We start from the raw sequence: 26933 nt of genomic DNA, 5'->3' as shown, positions 1-26933 counted from the left end.
GTCAGTGGCCTTTAAGTGTGTCACCCGTGCCAGGCGTGTCTGCCCAGGGGTTTTCTGCAGCACTTGGCAGCCGGCGTTGCTGGGCTGAGCCGGCTCGGCCGCCCGGCTCCCCCTGAGCGACCTGTTCTGTGTTCCAGCGACAACGTCAGCGCGTACTGCCTGCACATCGCCGAGGACGACGGGGAGGTGGACACGGACTTTCCGCCCCTGGACTCCAACGAGCCCATCCACAAGTTTGGCTTCAGCACCCTGGCCCTGGTGGAGAAGTATTCGTCCCCCGGGCTGGCGGCCAAGCAGTCGCTCTTCGTGCGCATGTGAGTATGGGAAGCGCGTGGCTGTGCCGGTCGCTGCTCCGCTCCTGCAGCCGGGCACGGGGACACGGAGGGGACGCCGAGGGGCCGGTTCTGCGCTTCCGGTTCTGCGCGGCCGTGCCCGCTCTGGGGACACGCTGCCCGCAGCGCTGGGCCCTGCCCGCTCTGGGGACACACTGCCCGCAGCGCTGGGCCCTGCCCGCTCTGGGGACACGCTGCCGCAGCGCTGGGCCTGCCCGCTCTGGGGACACACTGGGCCCTGCCCGCTCTGGGGACACGCTGCCGCAGCGCTGGGCCCTGCCCGCTCTGGGGACACGCTGCCCGCAGTGCTGGGCCCTGCCCGCTCTGGGGACACGCTGGGCTGTGCCTGCTCTGGGGACACGCTGCCCGCAGCACTGGGCTGTACCCGCTCTGGGGACACGCTGGGCTGTGCCTGCTCTGGGGATACGCTGCCGCAGCGCTGGGCCCTGCCCGGCCCAGGGCGTCTGAAACTGCAGACGTGAAAACTGGGGGCAAGAACATTGAACTGTTGCACTGCTGCTGGGAGATATTTGGAGTTTACACAAACCGTGAGCTCATAATCTGCATTTTGCTCCAGCCACTCTGCTTATTTATGAAAAATCTGTTCTGAATAATGAATGAAATCAGGTATATAATAGCTTCAGAGAGTTAAAATTATGAAGTCATTCATGTTGGCTATCCAGAGCCCTTTTTGACAGGTATTAAGAACTGATCTTGCTAGTCACTTTTAACTTATTTTGGGAAAATATACTGAATTTTAGCAGAGAAAAAAAAGTGTACTCATGGTGTTTGGCTATTCCACATACGAGAGACCTCAATATCTTCTTTCAAAGCCCAATAGACAAAGTAGTAAATTCCATGCAATCAAAAGGATCATGAGTGTTCATTGCAGGTAGACCAGCTGCAAAGCCTGTATCATTAGCAGACTGAATTGTTGATGATTTATCTGAAGAAGTCGTGTCTCTTTCTCAAGCGCCTGCTGCCTAAGCCCCTGTTGCCGGCACTCGGTACCTGCACGGGGCTGGGGACCCGGGGGGGCAGCTGAGGTTCGGAGCGGTGCCGCCGCGGAGCCGGTGGCCGCGGGGGCCGCGTCGGGGCCAGCTGCTGGTCCTGCAAAGGAAACGGGAAATACTTTGCCCTAACACAGTTTGTGCTTGTGTGAGGACCTTCCTTCTAACTGGGGAGGTCCTGCTGATGAGAAACAAGACAACTGCATCATGGCAAGTAGTGCTTCTCTGAGAGGGCTTGTTTCTGTGTCCGCATGGTAATTTGAAATTTCTTGTACTTCCTATGTGAATAGTTATTCGTAAATAGTTCAATTTAAATTATAATTTTTAATGTGTCCCCTAGAGTAGAGAATTACTTGATCATCACTACTGTGAGTTTAAATGTGTGTGCTGTCTTATTTTCTTATTTTTGTTCTAAATTCTACATCATCTGGCTCCCATGTCGTCCCACTAGTGCACATAATTGTGGTTTGATGTGTTGCATCTCTTCTCTTTCCTCCTATGCTGAAGTATTTTGCTACCGCTGTGGCAGGCTCCTGACTTGTAGTGTTTATTGATACTGAATCAGCACGGGGAGAAGTTGGTGCTTCTGAGGACTCGGTGCAGGCGCGGGGGGCCACGCTGCCTCACCTGTCCCGCACAGGGACGTGTTCTCAGGCGCTGCAGTCGCGGAACCTCGCAGGGACCCCATTGGAGCAGAAGCAGTTTGCCCAGAACTCCATACGCCTCAGCCGCTGCCAACGCAAACTCTCAGCCACTTGAGCTGGTTATAAATACCCGGTGGCGGTGGCTGGAAGCAGCCCACGGTACATTTTATATTCTGAGCCGAGTGTGAATGTCTTTGTGGCTGTATAGAGTAGTAAATAATTGAGTTTGATTAGGGAGAGGGACCTCATTATCCCCCCACCTGTGCCCAGCTGGTAGGGGAGGGTCGAAATGAAGCCATTAGCTGTCTCTCTTACTGGCATCTCAAAGAGCTCAAATACATCTGTGTCTTATTTTCTTTCCTGGCACAATCAGTCGAGCAAGCTAAGCAGGCATGACCGAATTTGGCAAGTTCCAAGGACTCTGGCAAAGTGACACAAGGAGAGGACAGAGGGCAGCCGCGCCGGCTGCTCGGCGCCCATTATTCTGGCGAGCCGCGGGCGTGTGGAAGCGGCGCTGCGTCCGGCGGCCGCGGCGTTGGAGCGCGCGGGCTGCGCCGCGGCGAGCGCAACCGGGGCGGCCTGCGGAACCCGCCCTGGCGTGAGGGTCCTTCCTGGGAAAGGTTATTGTCACAACTTGACATACTCGATCTATTGGTGCTTCGAGGAGTTGTAGCTCAGCTGCCAGTTGGCACAAAGAAGAAATTTGGCATACAGCTCCTCTGCTCTGATATTATGTTTAGATTGCTTTGACTGTTATATATGTATTTTTCAAAGCAGCACCTCTGCTATACCTGATAGATCAAGGTTTGAAACACTGTTAAGATATAAGGCTTTCATAGTACATTTGCCAATTCAATTCAAAGCTTTGAAATGCGTTTTTCACTGAGATTACAGCAGCACTCCCCAAAAGGCTTGCTCTCAGTTTTCACATGGGTGTAAGGAATGTACAAATATATTTTAGAATATTAGGTTAAGTTACCGTAGGTTGCGGAGTTGAGCAGGCTGGCGGCCAGGCCAGCGAGCAGGGAGGCAGGAGCCCAGGACAGAGTCGAGCAGGAGGGTGAATTGGCCGATGTCAGTTATAGCCCATAGCAGCGTGAAAATCCAGCCCGTTAAACCCAGGAGTGCGCAGAGTCACCCAAGGCCAACCCAAGAGGCACAGGAGCAAGATCATTTAGGTCCAGAATAAAATTTGTGGCTGTCATAGTTATTCTGCTTCACATTGCTGTGCACTTCCTCTTAAAAACGACCCAGCTTAAGTTAAGTGCGTTGCGTCAGCTGGGGTTTTTGTCTTAACTTGTGCTGATCAAGAGGAAATTATTAGCCATTCACAGACACTTTCAACCGTGCCAACCATTATTTGTGACAAACTCTTAAGGAATAGAAATTCTACCTAAGGATTTAAAACAAAAAGGTCCAGGTTGGCAAGGCGGCTTTGGGCAGGTTTGGTTCCCGTTCAGGGCAGGAGCCTTTTGTCTTTGGCGCTGGTTTGTGTGGCCGCTGCAGAGCCGTGCCGCGGCGCTGCCGGTTCGGCCCTCGCGCAGCTCCGCGCCGGCCGCGCGCTCCTCGCTGAACCTGCCACCCTGGCTCCAGCGCCGCGCTGTAAAAGAAGATGGAAAGCCAAGTTACCGCAGAATGATCACTATCATTAACATTCACGGGTGGTTCACTTATCATTCCTGACTGCACAGACATGGCAGCCGTTATGAAACGTCCACAGGTGTAGCACGATGATACATATTACATTGTGCCACAATGGATTTATGTATTCTGTAACAAAAGAAAAGTGTAATGAAAAAATACAGAAGGTAATCCTTTATTCCTCCACTGCACAATTTATCAGTAATGCCTGTGGATGATAAGTGCCAGGGATTTCCTTTGCTTGATTTAACCTTGTCACCCAGGTATGTTTTTGCAAAATGACAGAAAATACAGGCTAAGGAATTTCTTTGGCTTCCGAATTTGTAAGCAGCAGTTTTAATTGATTGAATAGGATCTGCTTGTCTGTCCCGTTTTCTAGTGTGTTGACTTCCAGTTACCACAGGTTAGCAGAGTGAGCCAAAATGTGATTTATAATTGTGATGAAGGGTACGCTGGACCTGGGCTGAGCGGGGCCGGGCCGGGCACGGCACCGGTGCGGGCAGGGCTGGGGGCGGCAGGGGGCGCGGGTCGTGTGGCTGTGCCGCAGGGGGGTCCAGGGGATGCAGGGGGGCTCCTGGGCCGACCCAGGTCAGTCTCTTTGGTATGGGCTCAGGTTTGGGGGTTTACCGAGTGCTCGGACGTGGAGGCCGCGGTGGTGCGGGGCGCGGGGGGAGCCAGCGCTGCACGCCCGGCGAGCAGGACGGGCCGTCCAGACCCTCTGGCTGGATCCCAGAGCAAATATCCAGACGTTTACAAATGCGGGGCGCGCTTTACATTTCAGTGCTCGTGCCAAAATCTCGCTGACTGGGTAGCACACTAAATATAGTAAAACACAGAGGTTTTTCTCATTTTGCTTTGATCAGTAAAATAAACTTTGGAAGATGGTTCTGGGCTGAGGTCCAGCCCGTGGGGCGAGCGCGGTGGTGGCGGGAGCGGCGGCGGGAGCGGGGCTGTGACAGTGCCCAGAGTCCCCCGAGCTGGGCTGGAAGGTGAGCAGGATCAGCAGCTCAGGTGTCAGGAACTGAAAGACAATTTTTCATTTTGGTTGCAGTTCTGTGAAATGTCCTTTTGGTATTTCAGAATTACCTGAATGTGCCAGATGCCTTTCGAATCGGGGTTCTGCTGGTGGGGTCCAGTGGCCCGGGCAGTGCCGGGGCTGGGCTGCCGGGGCGGCTCTGCCTCGGGGAGCCCTGCGCTGGTTCTGCCTCTTCCACATTAAACGCAGGGCAGAAATAGAGGGGGAAAAAGTAGATGCATGAAAAGGCTGGGAATATTTGGTTTGAAGACAAGTAAGATAGACTTATAAATAATAAATGGTCTAGAGAACATAAATTTGGGGCTTTTAGGCAGCTTCATTTTGCCAGGAACAAAGGGAAGTGAGGATGAAATTCAGATGAAACGAACTCAGGACTGATGGGAGGGAAACGCCACTGAGTGGTGGTGACTTGTGGGGCTGCGAACCGACCCTCCGGTGGGCTGGCCTGCAGGCCTGGCCGCTCTTGGTGCTGCAGGACTGACCCCCCGGGTGGGTTCTGTGGGACTGACCCCCCGGGTGGGTTCCACAGGACTGACCCCCCGGGTGGGTTCCACAGGACTGACCCCCGGGTGGGTTCCCGGGACTGACCCCCCGGGTGGGTTCCACAGGACTGACCCCCGGGTGGGTTCCCGGGACTGACCCCCCGGGTGGGTTCCACAGGACTGACCCCCGGGTGGGTTCCCGGGACTGACCCCCCGGGTGGGTTCCACAGGACTGACCCCCCGGGTGGGTTCCCGGGACTGACCCCCCGGGTGGTTTCCTGGGACTGACCCCCCGGGTGGGTTCCCAGGACCGACCCCCCGGGTGGGTTCCGGGCCCGTCGCGGCCGCTCTGGCAGAGGCTGTTGGGTGCAGCGGCCCGGCCAGGTGACGCGGGGCGGGCAGAGGGGCCGGCGGGCGGCGGAGCTGACCCCCGCGCGCTGCCACCGCGGGCCCAGGAGGTCACCGTGTCACAGGGACGGTGTCAGTGCCTGCTGGGGGTTGGGGATGGCGTTTGTTCCCCTGGGCCGTGTCACAGCACAGGCTGGGGCTGCCACATCTGCAGTGATCTGAACTCAAACCGTATCCCCAGTGTTTGTGTCTTGAAGTGACATGTAAATGGTCTTGCTTTTAATGATGTAATTGTGTTGCTTGGATTGCTTTTGACTGCCAGTTGCTTTTAAAAATATTCCAGCTGTGATATTCACAGAGCTCTACTCCCTGATTAAAATTCTCGGTTGCCAGATAAAAAGCTCCTCCTCCTGTCTGAATAGCCTTGCAATCCGGTGTTCTCGGTGCGGCGCAGATCTCGGCGGGTGCCCAGCAGCGCTCGGGTTTCCTTGCTAACTGCAGTGACATCTACTGACACCAGCAGAGATTGACTGCGAGGTCTAAGGGGCAGAATTGCCTGATGTATTAATCCGGTATCTCTCCTGTGCCATTGTCATCCTCTCTGCTCCCCCAGCGGTGCCGTGGTCGCTGTCCGGCGGCGCCTCCCGTGACAGCCCCTGCGGCAGCGCCGGGCGCGACCCCTGTCCCCAGCCTTCCATCAGAGCACCAAACGTGTCCAAAGAAAGCGGTTACTTACATCTGAAATAACGCTCTACCTTCATAGCTCCGACAAGCTGCTGTGATTTTTCTGAGTGTTGTTCTTTGCTTCTCCTTAATGATTTTGTTACATCTGCCATTGGGACACGTATGGAAATGCGATTGCAAGTGGTTCTCTTGTATGTGCAGAGGAATGCCAGCAGACACCTCACAGTGAGTGCTCGAGGAGCTCCGCAGGTACATCTGCTCGCTTTTCTTTTTAAATTCTGAACACAAATTGATGAAAAATAAATCAGGAAAATCCTTGCACACCTCAAATCTCCACCCAATTTCTCTGGTTTTGTCTCGGCCTTTCTAAGGGAGTTTGCTCAGTTCTCCTTTTAACTTTTACAGCACAACCCTGCTCATGGTTGTGCCTAAAAAGTCCTTTGCTTCAAAGTAACAAAAATTGCAGTGAGCTGCCTGCTGATGATTGTTTTGTAAAAATGCATGTGCATCTGTCTTGCAGAAATGCTGCTCATGGATTCTCACTTATTCAGGTGGACAGTATGAAGGTCACCATGAAGGATATCTTACAAAAGGCCTTAAAGAGAAGGAAGGGATCCCAGAGAGGCTCAGGTGGGTTATTTATCCTCTTTTCTAGAGGGCAGGGTGTTTTGCCATGAGCATATTTTGTGTCTCTTTTAACTGTTGTGAAAGACGCTGTTTGTTTCAGCGGGTGTTGTGATCTCCAGCAGCACCGGGACGCGGTTCCGTGCAGGTTTGTGTTCGGGGCCCGGCCGAGCGGGCGCTGGAGCTGCACAGTGCACAGGGTTCGGGGCCCGGCCGAGCGGGCGCTGGAGCTGCACGGTGCACAGGGTTCGGGCCCGGCCGAGCGGGCGCTGGAGCTGCACAGTGCACAGGGTTTGGGGCCCGGCCGAGTGGGCGCTGGAGCTGCACAGTGCACAGGGTTTGGGGCCCGGCCGAGCGGGCGCTGGAGCTGCACGGTGCACAGGGTTCGGGCCCGGCCGAGTGGGCGCTGGAGCTGCACGGTGCACAGGGTTCGGGGCCCAGCTGAGTGGGCGCTGGAGCTGCACAGTGCACAGGGTTCGGGCCCGGCCGAGTGGGCGCTGGAGCTGCACGGTGCCCAGGGTTCGCTGCAGGGCAGGGGTCCGTTACTGCAAATGTCTGTTTATGGTGACAGAGCCATTTGCATTCAGGTCCAGCCAGCGGTAGTTGGAGGTGATGGGTGGAAGTACAGTAAGACCAGGCCTTGATAGACTTGCTATACTTTTCATTTATGTAAGAAAATGATGCTTAGTGTGATTTTAAATAAATTAAAGGATTTGTGGCTATGTGTACGGAAAAAGAAGAATTTACTTTCTGCGGTGTTGTCAAATAGTGCTATTATGGTGAAGGCATTTCAGCATTTAAAGAAAGAAAATTTACAGTACTTGCATTTCTATTTTAGGGCAATGGTGTAAATGTGCATTCACATATATGTAGTATATATATATTTCAAAAGTATAAGGCAGAGAGATCTTCCCAGCAACAAGAAATAATTACTGTGAAAAATTGCACCGAGTCTTGTCACGCAACAAAGGAACTTTAATATAAACCTATCTATATACCGGGTAGAGATAAGGATCTTGTCTTTGTAAATGAATGAAACCTCCTTATATACCCTTAGTTTTAACTATGGGAACAGAAAATAAACCCTGTTCTCTTTAGAAAAAGTAGTTCAGTGCAGTTTTTAAACGAGTGTATAATCTGTCATGGATTTAATTAGCTATCTTCAGATGAGAGCTGAAGTTTTAATAAAAGTTAGAAGAGATAACACAGCGAAGGACACGGATGAGCTGTCTCAAGGCCATATTCCAAGGGAACGATAAGAGCTGTAAAAAATGGCAGAGGAGAGCAATTGAACGGAGCAATGAAAATCTGATTCTCGTAAAAAAAGAAAGGGGGGTGGAGGTGGGGGGAGCGAGGGGCCGGGGCTGCCGAGGGGCTGGTGAGGGGCTGGGGCTGGGGAGCCCAGGGAACGCTCTGCCCGCCGGCCAGGCCCACGGCTCATTCCCAGCCAGGCCCATGGCTCATCCCCGGCTCATTCCCAGCCAGGCCCACGGCTCATCCCCGGCTCATCCCCGGCCAGGCCCACGGCTCATCCCCGGCCAGGCCCACGGCTCATCCCCGGCTCAGTCCCAGCCAGGCCCACGGCTCATCCCCAGCCAGGCCCATGGCTCACGGCTCATTCCCAGCCAGGCCCATGGCTCACGGCTCATTCCCAGCCAGGCCCATGGCTCACGGCTCATTCCCAGCCAGGCCCACAGCTCATCCCCGGCTCATTCCCAGCCAGGCCCATGGCTCACGGCTCATCCCCAGCCAGGCCCATGGCTCACGGCTCATTCCCAGCCAGGCCCATGGCTCACGGCTCATTCCCAGCCAGGCCCATGGCTCACGGCTCATTCCCAGCCAGGCCCATGGCTCACGGCTCATTCCCAGCCAGGCTCATGGCTCATTCTCGGCTGCGGCGCTGCTGCCAGATGTGCCAGCGGCTCCCGCAGCTGGTGCCAGCTGACTGCGCCGTGTGAGCCCCCGCTCTCTGGATGCCCATCGCTGGCCGCAGAGATAGAATTAAATGATGATGATCTTCCCACAAGTTGGGAGAGGAAACAATGCATATAAATCTTGATTTCATCTCAGCGTGAGAAGTCTTTATCCATCATCACTCATAATGAACAAGTCGTTAGCTGCGATGAATGGTGTTCTGCTTTTTTCAAACACCTCTTTTGTTCACTTTTTGGGTGACTTTTATTTATTTCCTGGGTCAGATTTCTCTTCCCCGCAGGGGGTGGATAAAGGGTTCGCTCGGCTCCGTCTTCACCCGCTCTGCTCCCCGGGAACGGCTGTTGTATTCTGCGTCCCTTCGAAATTGGGTTTCCTTATTTTGTTACCTGTGCTTGGTAGTTTAGAAATGGAATGGGCCTGTCATTTATTCCTTCAGCTAACACATTAATTTATGCTGTCTTGGCACTCCTGCTCAGAAACATTTGTAGTAATAGGGTATGTATGTGTCATTTGAGGCTTTTTTAATTATATAAGAAATCATTTAGATTTACTTTTCATAAATTATCCATGTGACATCTCGCTTTTCTAAGACGTAACCACAGTAAAAGTCACAACTAAAACCCGTTTGGTTCCTTACAGGCCTGTTTACTTTTGAACATATAGCTGGATTTATTTAAATAGTGTTGCTTGCAGATTTCAGTTTAAGCTTCTATATAGATATGTCCAGAATTAGGACCTGCAGTGCTGCCGGACAGACGGCCGGCCGGTGCCCGGGCAGCGCTGCAGGAAGTGCTGCCGGACAGACGGACAGCCGGTGCCCGGGCAGCGCTGCAGGAAGTGCTGCCGGACAGCCGGACAGCCGGTGCCCGGGCAGCGCTGCGGCAGCGGGAGGGGAACGGAGCCCGTCATCATTCTTCATATCAGGAGCGGATGCGCCTCCTGCTTTCCCCGGGAGATGCCCAGATAAATGGGGTTTCAGCTCAGACTATTAGCGAGTCCTGCGCTGCTGCGGTTCCAGTCGTTCTATTAAGCAGCGGATTAGGATGTCAAAGTTCTGAATAAAAGATAAGACATAATTTAGGAAAGCATTTCTTCTCATTCAGTAACGCTGCCTTTTAAGTTGATTCCTCTGATTTTTAAAAAGCACTAACCAAAAATAGACTTAACATGTTTATTTAAAGCTTTTGTCACAGTTTAATAAAACCGGGATGCCTGTGAACTCTCCTGCGCTTTCTCAGTGTGTCCCCAGCCCAGCCTTCGCAGCACAAATGCATTTATTACCTTTACAGCTTATGCTGTTTTCAAGTACCTGTGTAAGAAATTGCTTTCTGACCTGTTTTCACCAGTGACAGACTTGCCGTTCTTCAGCTCAGTCCCGTGTTTGTAGGAAGATGCAAACCTTGGCCGGCTGGTTTGGGTGAGGGAACTGCAGGATTTGTGCGGCAGGGTCGGCTCGGGGACGTTCCAGCACGCGCAGGGCTCAAATACCGGTTATTTTATCCAGCTGGTGACCAGCAGCTTACAAGTAGGGTTTTCAACAAGCAATTGAGTTGTAGGTCCCTGAAAACCCTACACCTTGGTCAGCTCTGGAAGTCAATGAGCTGCCGTTCCCGTCCCGCTGCAGCGCCAGCCCATGGGGACACGGGGGTTTCTCCTGCGGGTCCGGGTTTCGGCACGTGCACTGGCATTCATGTAGTGCAAACTACGGCTGTAAAAATTAATACCAATGTTTTTACTTCAAAATCCCATTTGTTGAAAAGACTAAAGCTGAATAAAGACTTGTGGCTGCAGTTTAACTCCAGGCCAAAGGTTCTTTGTTGCAGGAAGATATAGGTCAGTGGGAGGAGGTAGAAGTTGGGTCCAGCCTTTGTTTCGTAGAAAGCGCCATGCAGGAGATGGAAGCAATATTCCAATTGTCCCTGGCTCTGTTCAGATAGTACATTAGATAACATCATTGCGAACTATTTAGTGTTCCTTGCAGTTTTCCTTTCTTAGTGTCATAAGAATTTTGCCTTAGGGGGATGAACTCCGACCATTTTTAAGTAACTATTAGGGAGTGAATCAGGAGGAAATGCAGGTGGTTCGGGAGCCGCTCGGTGGCACAGGGAGAGGACGCGGCTGTGCCGGAGCCGCATGGCTGGGGGAGCTGGCGGCACCGCGACCGGGGACGCTGCACCGGGAACGGCTGCAGGTCGGGGAAGAGGCCGCACCGAGCGGTCAGGGCCACGCGCTGGAGAAGATGAATCCGCGGAGGAAGTTGTTGAGGCAGGTGTTTAATTAGTTGGAGCCAGGCTGGATAAATCGGGATAGGGGCTGCCTGTGGCAGACATGCGCCTCCTTTTCTCTGGGCTGGTTCCGTTGTCTGTTAAAGCCAAGTTCCCTTTGCTTGGGAAAGAAGCAGCAAAGAGAGTCATATAACCTCTGTTATTGTAATGGATTCCCTTGTGTACGCTCATAAAATAGAAAATGTAATTGATGTTTTCTTATGGTAATGAAAAATAACTAAGTAGAATACTTTGCCATCAATTTGTTTAACCTATGGCGTGCTCAGCAGCATGTGTTGCACAGGCACATTTCACGTGAGAGCCAGAAATAAAGCGCTTTGGTTGCGGAAGGAGCGCCTGGAGGAGCCCGGTCTGAGCCGGCAGGGGCCACCTCCAGGCGCCTCCTCGCGCCTCGTGCGACAGAAAGGGGAGACACTGGGATGCTTTTGAGGCCCCACCGTGGTGCGTTGCAGAGAAGGTTCTGTATGTTGTGCAGATCATGTTGCATAACTGTAAAATACCACTATCAATATAACTTGGTTTGCTCTACTGCTAATTGATTTTCTTGCACAATCCATCTGGTGCGTATTTCTGCTTGTCTGACTTTTCCTGCGCTGGCCAGGCCTGGTTTGCCGGGTGAAACGAGCCCCTCGTGTTGAGAGGTGACAGCGCAGCCGCTGCTCTGCCCCCGGCGCTGGGCACCTGCCCCACGCACGAGGCTGCAGGGAGTTCGATAAAATATGTTCGCATGGCTTACACCTTTAGAACCTGAGGAAGATGACGCCTTCAGCGTGGACACTGCGTGCAGCTCGGCCGCGGTGACTGCGGGTTCGGGCTGTGCAGGAGGCGTCTGCGCTGCGAGGTCCTGCCCTTGCCCGGAGCCGCGTGGCTCCTGCTCCGCCGCAAACACCTCCAGAGCCCGGCCGAGGGACTGGAAATGCTGGTGTACAGCAAACGCGAATGCAGAGAGAATGTGTGCGGAGGCTTTGTTTGCAAACAAATCAGGCGTTGATGTGAGTATATAAAACCCCAATGTTCTTAGAAGGCAATGAGAGACAGAACTAAGCCATGTAAAATGCTGAAACGTTAGAACAATCCTGCCTGTTTCTGGTCCACGTCAGCCTCTCTTCATCTGAAATTTCTCGTGAGCAGAGAAGCCTTGTCTGATTAATCTTGTCTGATTTAAGCAGAAATCCTTTGCAGGGTGAACATGCTACTGATGGTTATTTAATAGCTGCTTCAAACTGCAAACATCCCTGAACCAGAAATGCTCAGTCCTTTTAAGAACAAACTGCTGCACTAGTTTAATTGTTATAAACAATACCTTCTGCCAACATTTCACAGACATGACCTGTATTTTCCGTAGGTTAGAGTAAGTTATTAACTTAGCATTCTGCTCAGTTTGGAGGAAGACTAATACTTTTTCTATAAATGAAAACAGCTGCTTTATAATAACATTCAAGTCCCTAACAGCTGTCAACTGGTGCTTTTTGCATTCTTTAAGATGTGCAAAGTGACCGAAAATAGTCTGAAATAATCCTACTCGTCTGGATAAGTGTATTATCTCACTGCCACAGGAAGCCGAATAATAAGGAAAGAGGAAAATTCAAGAAACAGGGAGAGGACATAAAAATAAAAGCCTCCATGTCATCTTTTGGTCCAACAAGCGAAACAAAGGAGTCAGAGCTGCGAGGGGCCGGCAGGATGACCCGTTCTCTCGCCAGCTCGCCGGGCCCTGCCGGGAGCAGCACAGCCGGCACAGCCGCGTGCGGGTTCGTTACCCACACAGCGCCGTTAGTGATCCCCCAGAGCTCTGCCGGCAGGAGCTCGGAATAGAGAGACCAGGGAAGAGCCATGAAGTCCTTGGGGCCGTGGCACAGCCGGCACCGCGTGGCACCGCGTGGCACAGTCGGCACTGTGTGGCACAGCCGGCACCGCGTGGCACCGCGTGGCACAGTCGGCACTGTGTGGCACAGCCGGCATCGCGTGGCACAGCCGGCACCGCGTGGCACCGCGTTGCACAGTCGGCACCGCGTGGCACAGCCGGCACCCCGTGGCACCACATGGCACAGTCGGCACCGCGGCGGCTGCTCGTGCTGCGGATGAGCCGCGGGTCTCGCCCGGGTTCGGCTCCTCAGCCCCACTGTGTACAGGGGAAATGGGACAGAAAGAAATGGCTGGAAAGAGTGGGGGCTGTATTTTTCCTGCATGTATATGTGCATGTATTTATACCCATAAAACAGGAGAAGTGGGAAGGTAAAAGCAGCTACGTAAAAACACAGCCCTGTGATTAAAGCATTTCTAAGAGATGAAGCACAATTAGAATAAACTGTCACTGAAGTTTGGTACTGTCATTGAAGGAGGGTAACCGAGGAGTTTAAATTGAAAAGTAAATATGTTGGAGTAGGCGATGCATATGTTTGCTCTGACTCTCGCAAAGATGGAAGCCCCAGCATCTGTGACACTGAAAAGCCAATTAATTTGTATTTCCTTGTGTCTACACGCACGCTTTTCTGCTTAATGGTAGTTTTGAGTTTCTTTTGCTTTCAGTGCTTTGTTTTGGATAATTATAGCGTCCCTGCAGTCTGGTGCCTCCAGTTAGGAATGCCTTTACCTGGGAGCACTTCAGAAATCCTGCTTTTCCTTGCATCGAGCTGGTTGTATCAGCAGGATTTAAATGAAAAACAGCATGGGTGTTTGTAGATCCTTGGTCGAGACTCTCCCGCTCACTGCCCCCTTCGGCACGGAGGTGATGGGCGCCGGGGCGCAGTCACGGCTGAGCCCCGTGCTCCGGCTTTCCCCGCGGTCCCCGGGCCGGGCCCTGGCGCTCGCCTGCTGTGCTGTGCTCTGCGTTGTGGACAGAGGACGGTCCCTCGCTTGGTTTGTGATAGATTTTCCTGGCAGGGCTGGTGCTGTGCAGGGTGACCCCGTGCAGGACAGAGCCGGTGCTGTGCAGGGTGACCCCATGCAGGACGGGGCTGGTGCTGTGCAGGGTGACCCCGTGCAGGACGGGGCTGGTGCTGTGCGGGGTGACCCTGTGCAGGACGGGGCTGGTGCTGTGCAGGGTGACCCCGTGCAGGACGGGGCTGGTGCTGTGCAGGGTGACCCCGTGCAGGACAGGGCTGGTGCTGTGCAGGGTGACCCCGTGCAGGACAGGGCTGGTGCTGTGCAGGGTGACCCCGTGCAGGACGGGGCCGGTGCTGTGCAGGGTGACCCCGTGCAGGACAGGGCCCCCGTGCCGGGGGCCGGTTCCTGTGCCCGCAGCCCCGGCCCCGCTCGGCAGCGGGGTCCAGCCCGTCCTCCAGCCGCTGACGCTGAGCAGACGCTGACAGGAGCGGGACGGGGTGTTGGGGTATGTGGAACAGCTCACCAGGGATAAAGTTTGTGAATAGTTTGTCAGAACAGAAATAGCTCGTTAGTCCCGCGTGTTTGGGCTGACGGGATTCTGGACATCAGCCTGAGCGGCTGAGGGGAACTTGGTGAAATATTGAACTGAGTCTATTTTAGGGCTCTTGGTATTGAAATCATACATTGATTGGTTCTTCTGGATTGGTAATAAAGCTGTAATTTGTGCGATATTTTAAATTCCACTGCTCAGTGTTTGGATGGCAGAGACTCTTTAGTTTATTTTGTCCACTCGGATGGAGGGGACACGGATGATGCCCCCGGTACCTCCATGGGATCTCCTTCCCGCCCGCTCCTTGTGGAGCCCATTGCCCCTGCCCGGGGGTCACGCTGTCCCTGCCCGGGGGGTCACCCTGTCCCTGCCCGGGGGGGTCACGCTGTCCCTGCCTGGGGGGTCACGCTGTCCCTGCCCGGGGGGTCACCCTGTCCCTGCCCGGGGGGGTCACGCTGTCCCTGCCCGGGGGGGTCACCCTGTCCCTGCCCGGGGGGTCACGCTGTCCCTGCCCGGGGGGTCACCCTGTCCCTGCCCGGGGGGTCACGCTGTCCCTGCCCGGGGGTCACGCTGTCCCTGCCCGGGGGTCACCCTGTCCCTGCCCGGGGGTCACGCTGTCCCTGCCCGGGGGTCACCCTGTCCCTGCCCGGGGGTCACGGTGTCCCTGCCCGGGGGTCACGGTGTCCCTGCCTGGGGGGTCACCCTGTCCCTGCCCGGGGGGTCACACTGTCCCTGCCTGGGGGGTCACGCTGTCCCTGCCCGGGCTGCGGTTGTGTGGCTGTGAGCGGGGAAGCACCGTTTCACTGTGACACCCCTCATGCTGCCCTGCAGCGCACAGAACAGTCGTGTTCACGCTGGTTGTTCACAGCGGGTGTTCAGTGGCACAGTCAGGCCGAGCTGCCCCCCCCGCACAGCTGCCGCCAGCTCCTCGCTTTGTGGGTTACAATAGGAAATCTGGGAGTCGTGTTGCTGCCGGAGGTTCACTACAGTATAGATCAAACATGATCATTTCTTTCTCCTTTCAGCTTTATTTAGAGCCATACATTGCTAATTGAAAAGGAATACAAGTCTGTAGCAGCAATTAAGGAAAGCACTTCCGTTAATATTCTGCAAAGGCTGGTTTGCTGCTGGTTATGCTGTGTGTTTTCCATCCTGCAGAAAGCGATACATAAATGAAGCGCTTGTTTCTTTTTAAGGGGCTTTTGACTAAATTCTTTAATTTCACTGCCTGTCAGGGTAGTGTTAAGTAAAATGGGTTTGAACTGCTGTAGTTTTTGTGTACTGGACTGGGTGTCAGAAACCTTTGCCATCACTGGAAATTCTGTCACTCTGGATTTACGATCTGTTTCCCGGAGCTGAATTCTTAAGCAGTGTGATTTAACACCTTGGCTCTCCATCAGCCGGGCCTGGCATTTATTTGAATGCATTACACCACTGGTTTCCATAAACTATTTTACAATTGTTTCATATAAATGACTGTTTATTTCTACAAAAACCATCTGTATTTCTGCAGAGAGCAGCAGATAACTGCGTGTAAAATTCAGTCATGTCACAACAGTGCAAGTTAAGAAAAAACAGATTGGACTGAAAAAAAGTCTCGTGCTTGTGCGTAATGTTAAAAGTTTGTTTTCACTGTTTAAATAGATTTATTTATTAACCAGTATTTGCATTTGTAATGACAAAATCTTTATTCCACTTCAGAGGTGTTGAGGGGCTTCGGGGATTTTTAGCGGATAAACAGATTTAAGGTGTCCTCGCGCGGGACTGCAGATGGAAACATTCTGGCCTTACAGCTATTTCCTCTCAAACTGTTTACATAGTTCCTGTTGTTTGATTGTCCTTGCCAAGCACACAATGGAATCCTTGCCCTTCTGTCGTGTTGTAAGAACCAGCCCACAGAAGGAGCCCCGAGCCCTCTCTGGTCCTGGTTTCTGTGCAGGTGTCCGTCCCTCTCCTGCTCCGGCGCTCCCGGTGCCTCCCCAGCGGTGCCCGGGGAGCAGCTCCCAGGGGTCACGGTGCCGCTTTTGCCATCTCGGGGGATGCGGTGCCTCCCTTGTCACCCCCTGGGGACACGGTGCCTCCCTTGTCACCCCTTGGGGACGCGGTGCCTCCCTTGTCACCCCCTGGGGACGCGGTGTCTCCTTTGTCACCCCCTGGGGACGCGGTGTCTCCTTTGTCACCCCTTGGGGACGCGGTGCCTCCCTTGTCACCCCTTGGGGACGCGGTGCCTCCTTTGTCACCCCTTGGGGACGCGGTGCCTCCCTTGTCACCCCTTGGGGACGCGGTGCCTCCCTGTCACCCCGCGGTGCCTCCTTTGCCGCCCCGCTGAGCTGTTGCGGTTCTTCCATGTGCTGCCCGTGGAAACCTGAACCCGGGCCTCAGCACAACTGATACCTTCTGACAGACCATTTGAAATGATAGAAATACATAAACCTCCTCTTTTTTATGACCTTGTAATAGCTGCAACATATTTCCAGCAAATATTTTCTATAGCAATAATAAAAAAGTGATAACAAAGAAAAGAATATAGTTTAAACTCAAAAGAAATCACACTTTCAAAACCTAGGGTTGGAGCACTGAAGCAATAAATCATGTATCCTTGTGAAAGGAGAAACTTGAAATAGGAAGGTACCACAGACATCCACATTAATTGTTTATCAACTGTTTTCTTTTGACTGCTTTCCTGTCTTACTTGTGTGCGTGGTCAGCGCCTGAGACACAGCTCCTGAAACACAGCTCCCGTAACACAGCTCCCGTAACACAGCTCCTGTAACACAGCTCCTGTAGCACAGCTCCTGTAGCACAGCTCCTGGAACACAGCTCCTGAAACACAGCTCCCATAACACAGCTCCCGTAACACAGCTCCGGTTCGCTTGTGTTCTTTGCTGCCGGTCCGGCACCTCCCGCCGTGGCTGCTCGTGGGTGCCTGCCGAGCTGTCCCGAAACGTCCGATGGCCGCTGTGACCGGGGTCGCAGGCGGGTGGGCCGTGGGTGGCAGGTGACAGCGCTGTGGGGAGCAGACGCGGCCCTGGGGCGGGAGGGTGGGGGAGCTGCCATGTGAGACACAGTCACGGAATGTCCTGAGCTGGAAGGGACCCCCGGGGGTCCCCAACTCCCACACCTGCCCTTGCTGAACCGCGTGCGGTTGGCGATTGCCCAGCGCCCTCGTTTCCCAGCCCCCTCTGCCCTCGGCAGTGCCGGCAGCTCCTCCAGTCCGTGTCACCCTTGGGCTCGGCTGCATCCCTCGGGTGTCCCAGGCGCTTGGCGTGGGTGGTGGCCGGGGGAGCCCTGCTCGTCGGAAGCCAGCATATACCTGCAAATTGTAAAATTAAATCATAGCAAAGAGCAGGATTAGTAGGTGACACATGGGCAGATGCAGCGGACTGAGGAAGAGATCAGCACGGCGTTTGCGGAGCGGGTTGTGGCGCGGGAGCGGGAGCAGCCCGTGAGCAGTCAGAGCGGCTCGGTGGGGATGTTGGTTTATGGCACGCTTAGGCTTCCAAAAAGATTTGACAAAGGCTCATAAAGCAATTAAGCTGTCACACGATGAGGAGGAGGATCCTCACATGGATTAATAATTGATTAAAAGACAGGAAACAAAGAATAGGAATAATGGCCCTCCGTTATTAGTAACTAGGTTACTGGTGGAGTTCCAGTGGAACTGGTGGAACCCGCATTGTTCCGTTAATGTGGGGCATGGAAAAGGATGTGAATGCTGATGTGACAAAATGTGCTGTTGATACAAAAGAAATAAGAATAGTGCAAATAAGAGCTGTCTGTGAAGCACTGCAGAGGTACCTCGCAATGCTGAGTGACAGGACAATAAAACGAGAGAGGGAATTCAGTGTCAATGAGTGCAAAATAATATACGTGGTGAAAAGCAAGCGTGACTGTATGTATACAATGCTGGGCTCTAATTACCTTCCATCAGCCACGGGTCCTGCAGTGGTCCCGGGCAGAGCTGGGAGCGCTGGAGCCAGCGCTGGGGAGCCGAGACAAACACCAGAAATCAGGGAGGGAGGAGAGGACGAGCCAGGGTGCACCTCTGTGCCCGTCCACAAATCGTGCTGTGCCCACATCTTATTGCATTTTTATCTCAGAAAGGATAATACAGGAGTAAAAAGACACAGAAAGGGATGTGTGCAAAAATGGATCAGACACATGAGATGAGTAGATGCTGAGGACGGACAGTCTTGTCTAGTCTGCAGGAGACATGGCTGGGTAAGGAGAAGCCTGTGGGTTTGTTTGTACTGGTCTTTGTGGTTTAGGTTTGACAACGCCACAAACATTAAATATTGTGGTAGGTCTTCCTGTAATCCTCGTTTTACCCTGTTAACTAGTTTGGAGATGATGATGGGTGTTGTTTGGGGGTTCGTTTAAAGGCCTTGGTCTCTTTTTAAGCGTTTGTTTATTGTGCAGATTCAACCCCTGACCGGTGTATTCTTCATTGCTATTGAAAGTTAATGGGGGAAAAATTGCATTCCAAACATTTGAACCTGTAGTAGCCATGGCTGAACTTAGTTGATCTCTGGTGATCGGTTCAATTTAGTTACGATTTTTAGCCATTAGGCTGGGGCTGAATGATGGTGATTTGGTTGAGGCCAAATGTCTGTAGAAAATTGGCTGTTTGATAAGAGCCCTGTTATCAGAGGGGGATACTTTCTCATTTACATTTAGATGAGTATTGATTATTTATTTACTCAGAGAAGTGAGATTCGTTCCCAATCTTATCTCTCTCGTCTCTGCTTGTCAGCAGAAAGAGAGATAGAGCTCCTGACATCAGCCCGAGATAACAGCACTTTGTAGTGAAGATAAAAGTTGGAATGGGCCTTTTTCTAGTCTTGACTGAAAGGATAAGTTTTAAAAATTAGAACTGATGGGTCATGCTTTCAAAACCCCATTCTGAAGGCTTTTCAGCTTAAATGGCAACAGAATTGGTTTGTTGTTATGCGGATGGCCATTCGCCTTTTGTAAGAGAGCTGCTTAATTTGGTGATGGGCCGGGATTCTTCCTGGGGCGCCTCATGTGCCGGGGCAGAGCTGCAGTGCTGGGCTCTGCGGTGCCGGGCTCTGCGGTGCCGGGTTCTGCGGTGCCGGGTTCTGCGGTGCCGGGTTCTGTGGTGCTTGGCTCTGCGGTGCTGGGCTCTGCGGTGCCGGGTTCTGCGGTGCCGGGCTCTGCGGTGCCGGGCTCTGCGGTGCCGGGCTCTGCGGTGCCGGGCTCTGCGGCTGCGCTCCCCTCCGCTGCACCGGGAATAACGGGCTCCATCTCATGGGGAAATAACGTCCGTTTGGGAGCAGAACGTGCTCGGGTGCGTGGCGAGCGCTTCACGAGGCTTCTGGGGAGACAAAATGAGAAGCCATAATTGAAATTCTCTTGTAGTAAATTTAAAATTAATTGGCTAACAAATTCCATTTCTTAGGCATGTCATCTGAGGCTAAAATACTTAATTTTTTTATATGTTTTAAATATTTCATCATATACTCTCATAATTCAAAGTCAGGAAACATTCAGAAATATTTGAAGTACTGATAAAGAGGGAATAGATTTCATTCTTTCCGTTCTAGTTATTTTGTTACATTAAGACCTGGTTGAAGGTGCTTTGCATCACTTTAACAGGGCCCCTCCCGTTAGCAAAGAGCCTTGAAACGCGGACATCCACCTGCCTTCCTTGTAGGTGCGAGTAATCTCGTGTTAGTTGAACGTGATAAGCCGTCGCTTTGTTAGAAAACAGATGATTTTACAAGTTACTTTATGTTTCAGGTCCTCAGTATCGGCTGGAGAAGCAGAATGAACCTAATGTCCCAGTAGATTTAGACTGTACCTTGGAGAGCCAGAGCACTTTGGAATTCTGCCTGGTCCGGGAGAACAGTATGTTTCCCCTTTTCACTTTTGCTCTTGTAAACTGCTTAAACTCACTAAGTTCTGTATTTTGGAATATGAGCTGTGCTGTCTGGGCGAGTAAGTTCTGAGGAGCCTCTTTCCCGAGGCGCTTCTCAGCTGTGCCAGAACGATATTCCAGGGGGAAATGATGGATTTCAAACCTTCTAGTAAATAGTCTGCATCCTGTTTATCACTTCATGATTAATCTTTATGTGTTAAACTCTGCTCTGTAAAGTTATGACCAACGCTGAAATACATGGAAATATGAAACTTGTTCTGTTGCAGGCGTTTCTTAGTGAACGAAGCGACTGCTCTGCAGCGCATTCTGCCGTGTCGGTACGGCTCTTAGAGGCACTGATTTTTCTGGTAGAATTTAAAGAAATTAACCATGCACATATAACTAGAGCAGTATGATGATTTTAAAAGTGCTAGACAAATAATCTCTCCAGCTATGCTCAAATATTTTTATTATGTTACTATTTAATGGTCCTAATCATATTTCCTGATTTATTTCTTTACAAGGAATTATCTGAAACTTTTAAAAAGGGCATTTAACATTGATTTGTGTTTGTCCTCCATCGCGTTTTGGTCTGTCCTTCGTTCTTTCCAACAGTCATGCTCTCAGTTTGGGGTTTTTTTCATTCCATTTCAGTTCAGCTGTAAAAATGTTGGTTGTCCTGATGAGGAAACCAGTAGCACTGATGCTCTCAGCCAAGACTGTCAGAACATCTGCTGCGAACAGTCACATAAGGGCCTTTTTCAAGCAGCAGAAGGAGTTTTTTTTCCTTCTTTACAGAGATTAGACCTTTCCATTTATGCTTTTTGGCTGTAGCATTTCATATTTTACCCCGGGATGACAGCAGCGCGTCCCGCAGCGCCTCCGGGCCCGCGGCGATGCCGGCTGTGCCGCGGTGCGGAGCAGGGACGCCGCCGCGGTGCCGCTCGCCGAGCCTGCCCCGCTCCGGGGAGCGGCACTTGCACCAAATAGTTTTGGTGCTACTGGTTCGTTTCTTCATCAAAGGGTTCTAAGGAACGGTAGGAAGGAACGCGCAGGAGGAGCCGGGCGCTGTGCGTGAGGAAATGCAGCAATCGTAACCTCGCTAATCAAGTTGCACTCTTCCACAAGCCAGAATTCTCCGATGTCTGCATCCTGGCTATTATTTTTGTATTGATTTTTAATCTATGAAAAGATGCATACTAGTCATACTTCCATAGGTTTTGCACATTTTGATTAGAAATAACATTTATTTCATCCAGGCTCTGTAATTAACTTATGTTGTATATTTGTATATACTATATCTTTAACATCTTTTCCTGATCTGTGGAGGGATGTCGTGGTTGTAGCTGTATCTGCCGATGCCCGTAGCTCTCTCGAGTGACTGGGTTCAGGTTGCACCATTGCTTTAGATCCGTTGTGGGTTTGTAGGTGGTTTAGCGGGAGGCGTTTGCTCTGGGAGATCGTCCGGCCTTGTCTCAGGAGAGGTGTCACTGGTAATGAGGGAACGCCTGAGGGCCCGGTGCAGCCGCTGCTGCTCGTCCTGCGGGTGAGGACACCGGTCCCGCCGCAGCAGACCCTGGCGGGGCGCAGGGCAGGGCCCTCCAGAGCCCCTGGGTTCCTGAGCTCCCCGGGCCCTCAGCAAACAAATGGACGGTGCCAGCTCGAGCGCGGCCGTCACGAGGGTTGTGTTTGGCCCTTCACGGGCCCCGTGTTCGCCAGCCGGAGCCTGGAACGTGGAGCAGCACAGGCCGGGCAGACGCTGTGACTCTGGAGCTCAGGAGCGAGTCACCGCTGGGGTTTGGTCAGGGCTGACAGTAAGCCAGGCAAACTGGAAATGCTTGCATGGCTCTTGTCTCCTTTCTGCTGCGCTGTTACTGCTCTCTCCACGGATACCCAGCTCAAAGGAGCAATGCAGAAGTTTTCTGTTTATAGTTTCTCCCCCAAAATGTGGGTGAATTTCAAGCAGTTTTCCGTTGCCCTGCCCGGGGTGGATGTGGCACAGCTGCGGTTCCCTGCGCACACGGTGCTTGAGCAGGGCGGTGTGTGAGATCAGTCAGCACGCGTCGCACGTGCCCGGTTCCCCGGTACGCAGTAAGAAATGGGCTTTTGGAGCGCTTAAGCAGCTGCCTTCTGGCGTGGCATTGCAACGGAAACATGGACAGCTTCGCACTATTAATAAAATAATAGCTTGAAAGTCCTAACATCAACATGAAATATTCATTGTGTGCGTTTTGGTTTTGTTTGAAATACTTTCGACTCAGATATGCCAGTCAGGAAAAACTCTGTTATAACATCTATTATTTGGAAATGTGCTCTTCATAGTCTTATATTCATTTATAAATATATATATGTATGATGTCAAACATCTGCTGGTAAAATAGCTGCCAGTATCCTTTGGGCAAATAGAAAGTTTATATTTCAGGGTATTAAATGAAACAGAAAACTTTCCATTGCTAAGAAATATGCGTGGAGAAGTCCCCTATCTAGCCAAGGTTTGCTAATGGCATTCGGACTAATTAACTGTTTCCAGTATGCAGAACTTTTAACTCGCACGAAGATTTATCTTTCAACTGAAAGCCTGCACTTTGTAATGTGAAATGCTTTTATCTGCAGTAGCAAACTGTTCATGGCTAATTTAGTTTTATTCTTACCATCTTACTTCTGGAAAGTTCCTCTTTCTCATTTTATCATTAGATAGTAATTAGTATTCAAGGGAAATTGGTCTTAATATATTAAAATTGGTTTAGTGCCTTTAGACCTGTACCAAAGCCAATGTCTTATTGGAAAATGTAATTGGGGACTCTGTGTATGTAATTAATTGTATTACAATTAAGAACTTTCATTAAGCAATATACCAGTACATTAAAGTAATAAGGGACATTTTTGCAATGCCGTTAACTTTATATTTTGTTGTTTTATCGAGGAAATACACGTTCACTTGCTCTTGAATAGGCTACGTACGGCATTCAGTGTCCTGATATTACTAATGTGTCATTTTGATGCATCCTCTGGTTCTCACAGGCCCCTTTGGATAAGCTCCTTGGTTTAGCGTTTACCTTATTTCCAATGCCTGTTGTTTCATTACTGTTTGTCGGAATTTTCTATGATGAGATGGGACTGAGTTACAAATATAACTCTGTATTTCACAGTAGTTCAAGTACTTGGACAAAAACACCATCTCCATACTGAACCCGGTTTAAAAAACGCAAAACAAAGCAAAAAACCCCAACAACAGAGTAAAGATCTTCAACGGCTGTTTCCAGACTGGGAAACCTGTCCAACCTAGAGGCTGCACACTCGCGCCAGGGCTGGCCGGTGGGACACCGCGGGGCTCCGCCGCGGCGCGCGGCTGGGGAGCAGGCGTGGGGCACCCCGCTGCCGTTGGTGCTTTTTAGTTGGCTTCTGTGTGCAGAAGACACTTCCCCTTGTTGGTTTGGGTTGGTTTTTTGAAGTAGGAGCTGATGTTTGGTGGGTTTGGCTGCACAGGCTGAGCAGAGACGACAGCAGCGCCGCTGGGTCCCTGTGCTGAGCGGGAGGTGGGCGAGCTGGGCGGGAGGTGGGCGAGCTGGGTGAGAGGTGGACGAGCTGAGCAGGAGGTGGGCGAGCTGGGCGAGAGGTGGGCGAGCTGGGCGGGAGGTGGGCGAGCTGGGCGGGAGGTGGGCGAGCTGGGCGAGAGGTGGGCGAGCTGAGCAGGAGGTGGGCGAGCTGGGCGAGAGGTGGACGAGCTGGGCGGGAGGTGGGCGAGCTGAGCAGGAGGTGGGCGAGCTGGGCGAGAGGTGGGCGAGCTGGGCGGGAGGTGGGCGAGCTGGGCGAGAGGTGGACGAGCTGGGCGGGAGGTGGGCGAGCTGGGCGAGAGGTGGACGAGCTGGGCGGGAGGTGGGCGAGCTGGGCGAGAGGTGGGCGAGCTGGGCGGGAGGTGGGCGAGCTGGGCGGGAGGTGGGCGAGCTGGGCGGCAGCCGGCCGGAGGAGAACGTGTGTCTGGCGGGGCGTGTGTGCCCGGGCAGCGCTGTGCTCGCTGCTGGGTACGGGCGGCTGTGCTGGGCAGAGCTGGGGGCGCGCGGGCAGGTCCCGGTGGTCCCGCTGTCCCCGCGCGGTGCCGAGGCCGCGGCTCTTTTCCTGCTCCCTCCGTGGGTTTCCCACCCTGCTGCTCCGGGAGCTGGTCCCTGTGCTGGCCCAGGGCGGCGCCTCCCTCCAAGCTGTGCTTTGCGCTTCATGCAGCTTCTCATCCCGTACCTCGTTTATCCCACACCTCGTTTCACCTTTTCTTATGTTTTCTTTCACAAAGTGATGTTAATTAGGCAGACTGTAAGGAAAACGGCAGAGGTCTTTGCGAACGGAGCCTGCGTGCGTTGTGGAAGGAGTCTGCTCCTCTGCACCCCGAGCGCTCTCTGTGCCGGCACAGCCGGGGCTGCTCTTGGGCTAAATAATAGACCTGGAGCATCCACTTTATTTGATTGTCTTCCCAAGCAGAAGCTTTTACGTTCAAAAGCCACACTGTGATCTCCATTACAAATACCCTGACAGGCCTGTAAATATTTGACAGGTTTATTCACAGCTGCTTGCATGTGGAAAATATTTTTCTGCTTTCCGCAGTCAGCTGGCGGGGCTGGCAGCAGCCGGCGGTGCCACAGCCGTCCGCGGTGCCACAGCCGCCCTCCGTGCCACAGCCGTCCTGCCGAGCCGCGGGGTCACCGCCGTGTGCCAAGTTCTGCAGCCAGGTTTTCCCCTGCAGGGCATTTCTCCTGTTGTTACTGATATTACTGCCATTATCCCGGGCACCCGCAGGGGTCCGCGTGTCTTGCCATCTTTAGACAGATGATCTGTTTGGATGCTGGAGTTCCTGGCTGCTCTCCCAAGAGCAGCAACTGTAGAAATTCTGTAAACCTGAATCCATTCATAAAGCTCCATAAAACAAAGTCGGCAGAGGTGCCGACACGCGGAGGATCTGAAAGGCTTCCAGAGCACAGTCCCGCTGCTCGGCTGCTCCGGCAGTTCAGGTGCTGACAAGGTGCTCGTGTTTTTGGCTCTAGTGACAGGTTTTCCCCTGGATATGATCTGGCAGGCTGCTGATTTTCTTCCTAATACTTTTAATTTGGGTGTGTGAAATCTGGGAAGACTCAGCATCATTACAGCTGCACGTAGTGCCCACTCGGGACGTGGGGAGCACGGGGGCAGCGGCACCCGCTGGGCGTCCTGCGGGTCTGGGTACAGTGAAGTTTTGAGAGCATTTTGCAGGAGGTGTGAGGACAAGTTCAGGTGTTGCCATCCTTTGTGTTATTGCTGGATTTCTTACAGCTGCCAATGCAGTTTGTCTGCTGGTGTCACGCTGCGTTAAGCCCCCGCTGTACAGAGTTGTCCCCTTGCGTGGGGGAGTCCTGTCACCCACCCTTGGGACGCTGCCGCGCGCTGGGAGGTGACTGCTCTGAATCCCGAGCAGGGCTTCGTTTGGGGCAGCACTAACGAGCTCCCTGCGGACGGGGACGTGTGGGGCTCGGGGTTCCCTCCCAGCCGCCTGCTCTCCACACCGTGCACTGTCCCTGCTCTGTCCCCAGCCCCGGCCGCCCACGGGCAGGGGGACACCCGGCAACCGCCTGCCGGGCCCCGCCGGGCCCTGGGGGTGACGAGGGTCCGGGTTCCTGGGGCCGGACAGACCCGTCGCTGGTCCCCGGGGGTGAGGAGGGTCCCGGTTCCCCGGGCTGGACGGACCCGTCGCTGGTCCCTGGGGGTGAGGAGGCTCCCGGTTCCCCGGCCGGGCAGCGGTGCCGCTGCCGTCCCCCTGCTGGGCTGCCCGGCACCGCTGTGCCACAGTGCTGCGCCGTGCTTTTGAGAGCACCAAAAAGTTTGACATATCTCAGTGTATCTTTGAAGTACTGCAGCATGAGGGTTTGACATGATACATTATGATAATCCATAGTATAGAGACATTAACACAGGGGTCTTTGACAAAATACATTGTAATGTCTCTGAAGGAGCCATTACAATTTATCTTGTCATTCTGGAGCGTAGAGTGGCTGCAATGTTAAGATGGCTCTGCATAAATTCACGTGTAGACTGTTTCATTTGATTTTTGGAATTCTTTTAAGTCAAATGGCACAGCCCCATTTGTAATTAACCCTTCGCTGTCCCCCTTCCCCCAGAAAAGGTCCCCAGTGGTGTGTGGGGAGCTGTGGCCTCCCCTTGACCCCGGGGCAGGCTGCAAAGCTGACGGGACTGACATCTGTGAAATGGGAATATCCCGCTTTGCACTCTCAACGTGCATTTTGACCCATTTAACAGCAAGTGCTAGTCTTGCTTTGATGCAGACATGAGAGCTGCTTGTCATCGGCAGCGACGTTTCTGACGGAATGAACAGACAGGAAAGGGGACGCTTTCGGGCAGCCAGGAGGCCGCTCCGTGCTCGGGGGGGTTTTCCTCTCTCTCTCAGGTTTGTCCACCCCCAGCACGTCCCGCGCCCAGCAAGCAGCGGGTGCTTGTGCAAGGCTGAGCTCCCCCCGGGAAGGGAAGGGAAGGGAAGGGAAGGGAAGGGAAGGGAAGGGAAGGGAAGGGAAGGGAAGGGAAGGGAAGGGAAGGGAAGGGAAGGGAAGGGAAGGGAAGGGAAGGGAAGGGAAGGGAAGGGAAGGGAAGGGAAGGGAAGGGAAGGGAAGGGAAGGGAAGGGAA

General features: G+C 52.9%; 1 protein-coding gene across 4 annotated transcripts in view; it reads left to right on the top strand.

Moving 5' to 3' along the window:
• The window catches only part of MAPKAP1 (MAPK associated protein 1), a 149300-nt gene that overhangs the window by 104735 nt on the left and 17632 nt on the right, over positions 1 to 26933 (top strand). For 3 of the 4 annotated variants that reach the window (XM_082067753.1, XM_082067752.1, XM_082067755.1), the window contains exons 6-8: positions 138 to 314; positions 6698 to 6807; positions 20158 to 20265. In XM_082067753.1, the coding sequence (XP_081923879.1) occupies positions 138 to 314; positions 6698 to 6807; positions 20158 to 20265 (395 nt within the window). The remainder of the gene's footprint in view (positions 1 to 137; positions 315 to 6697; positions 6808 to 20157; positions 20266 to 26933) is intronic. The other variant, XM_082067754.1, reaches the window with a different exon arrangement.

This window comes from Streptopelia decaocto (genome assembly GCF_964273445.1).
Source record: "Streptopelia decaocto genome assembly, chromosome: 17".
Classification (NCBI taxonomy): Eukaryota; Metazoa; Chordata; class Aves; order Columbiformes; family Columbidae; genus Streptopelia; species Streptopelia decaocto.
Note: the sequence above shows the minus strand (reverse complement) of the source record. Positions and strands in the feature narration are given on the sequence as shown.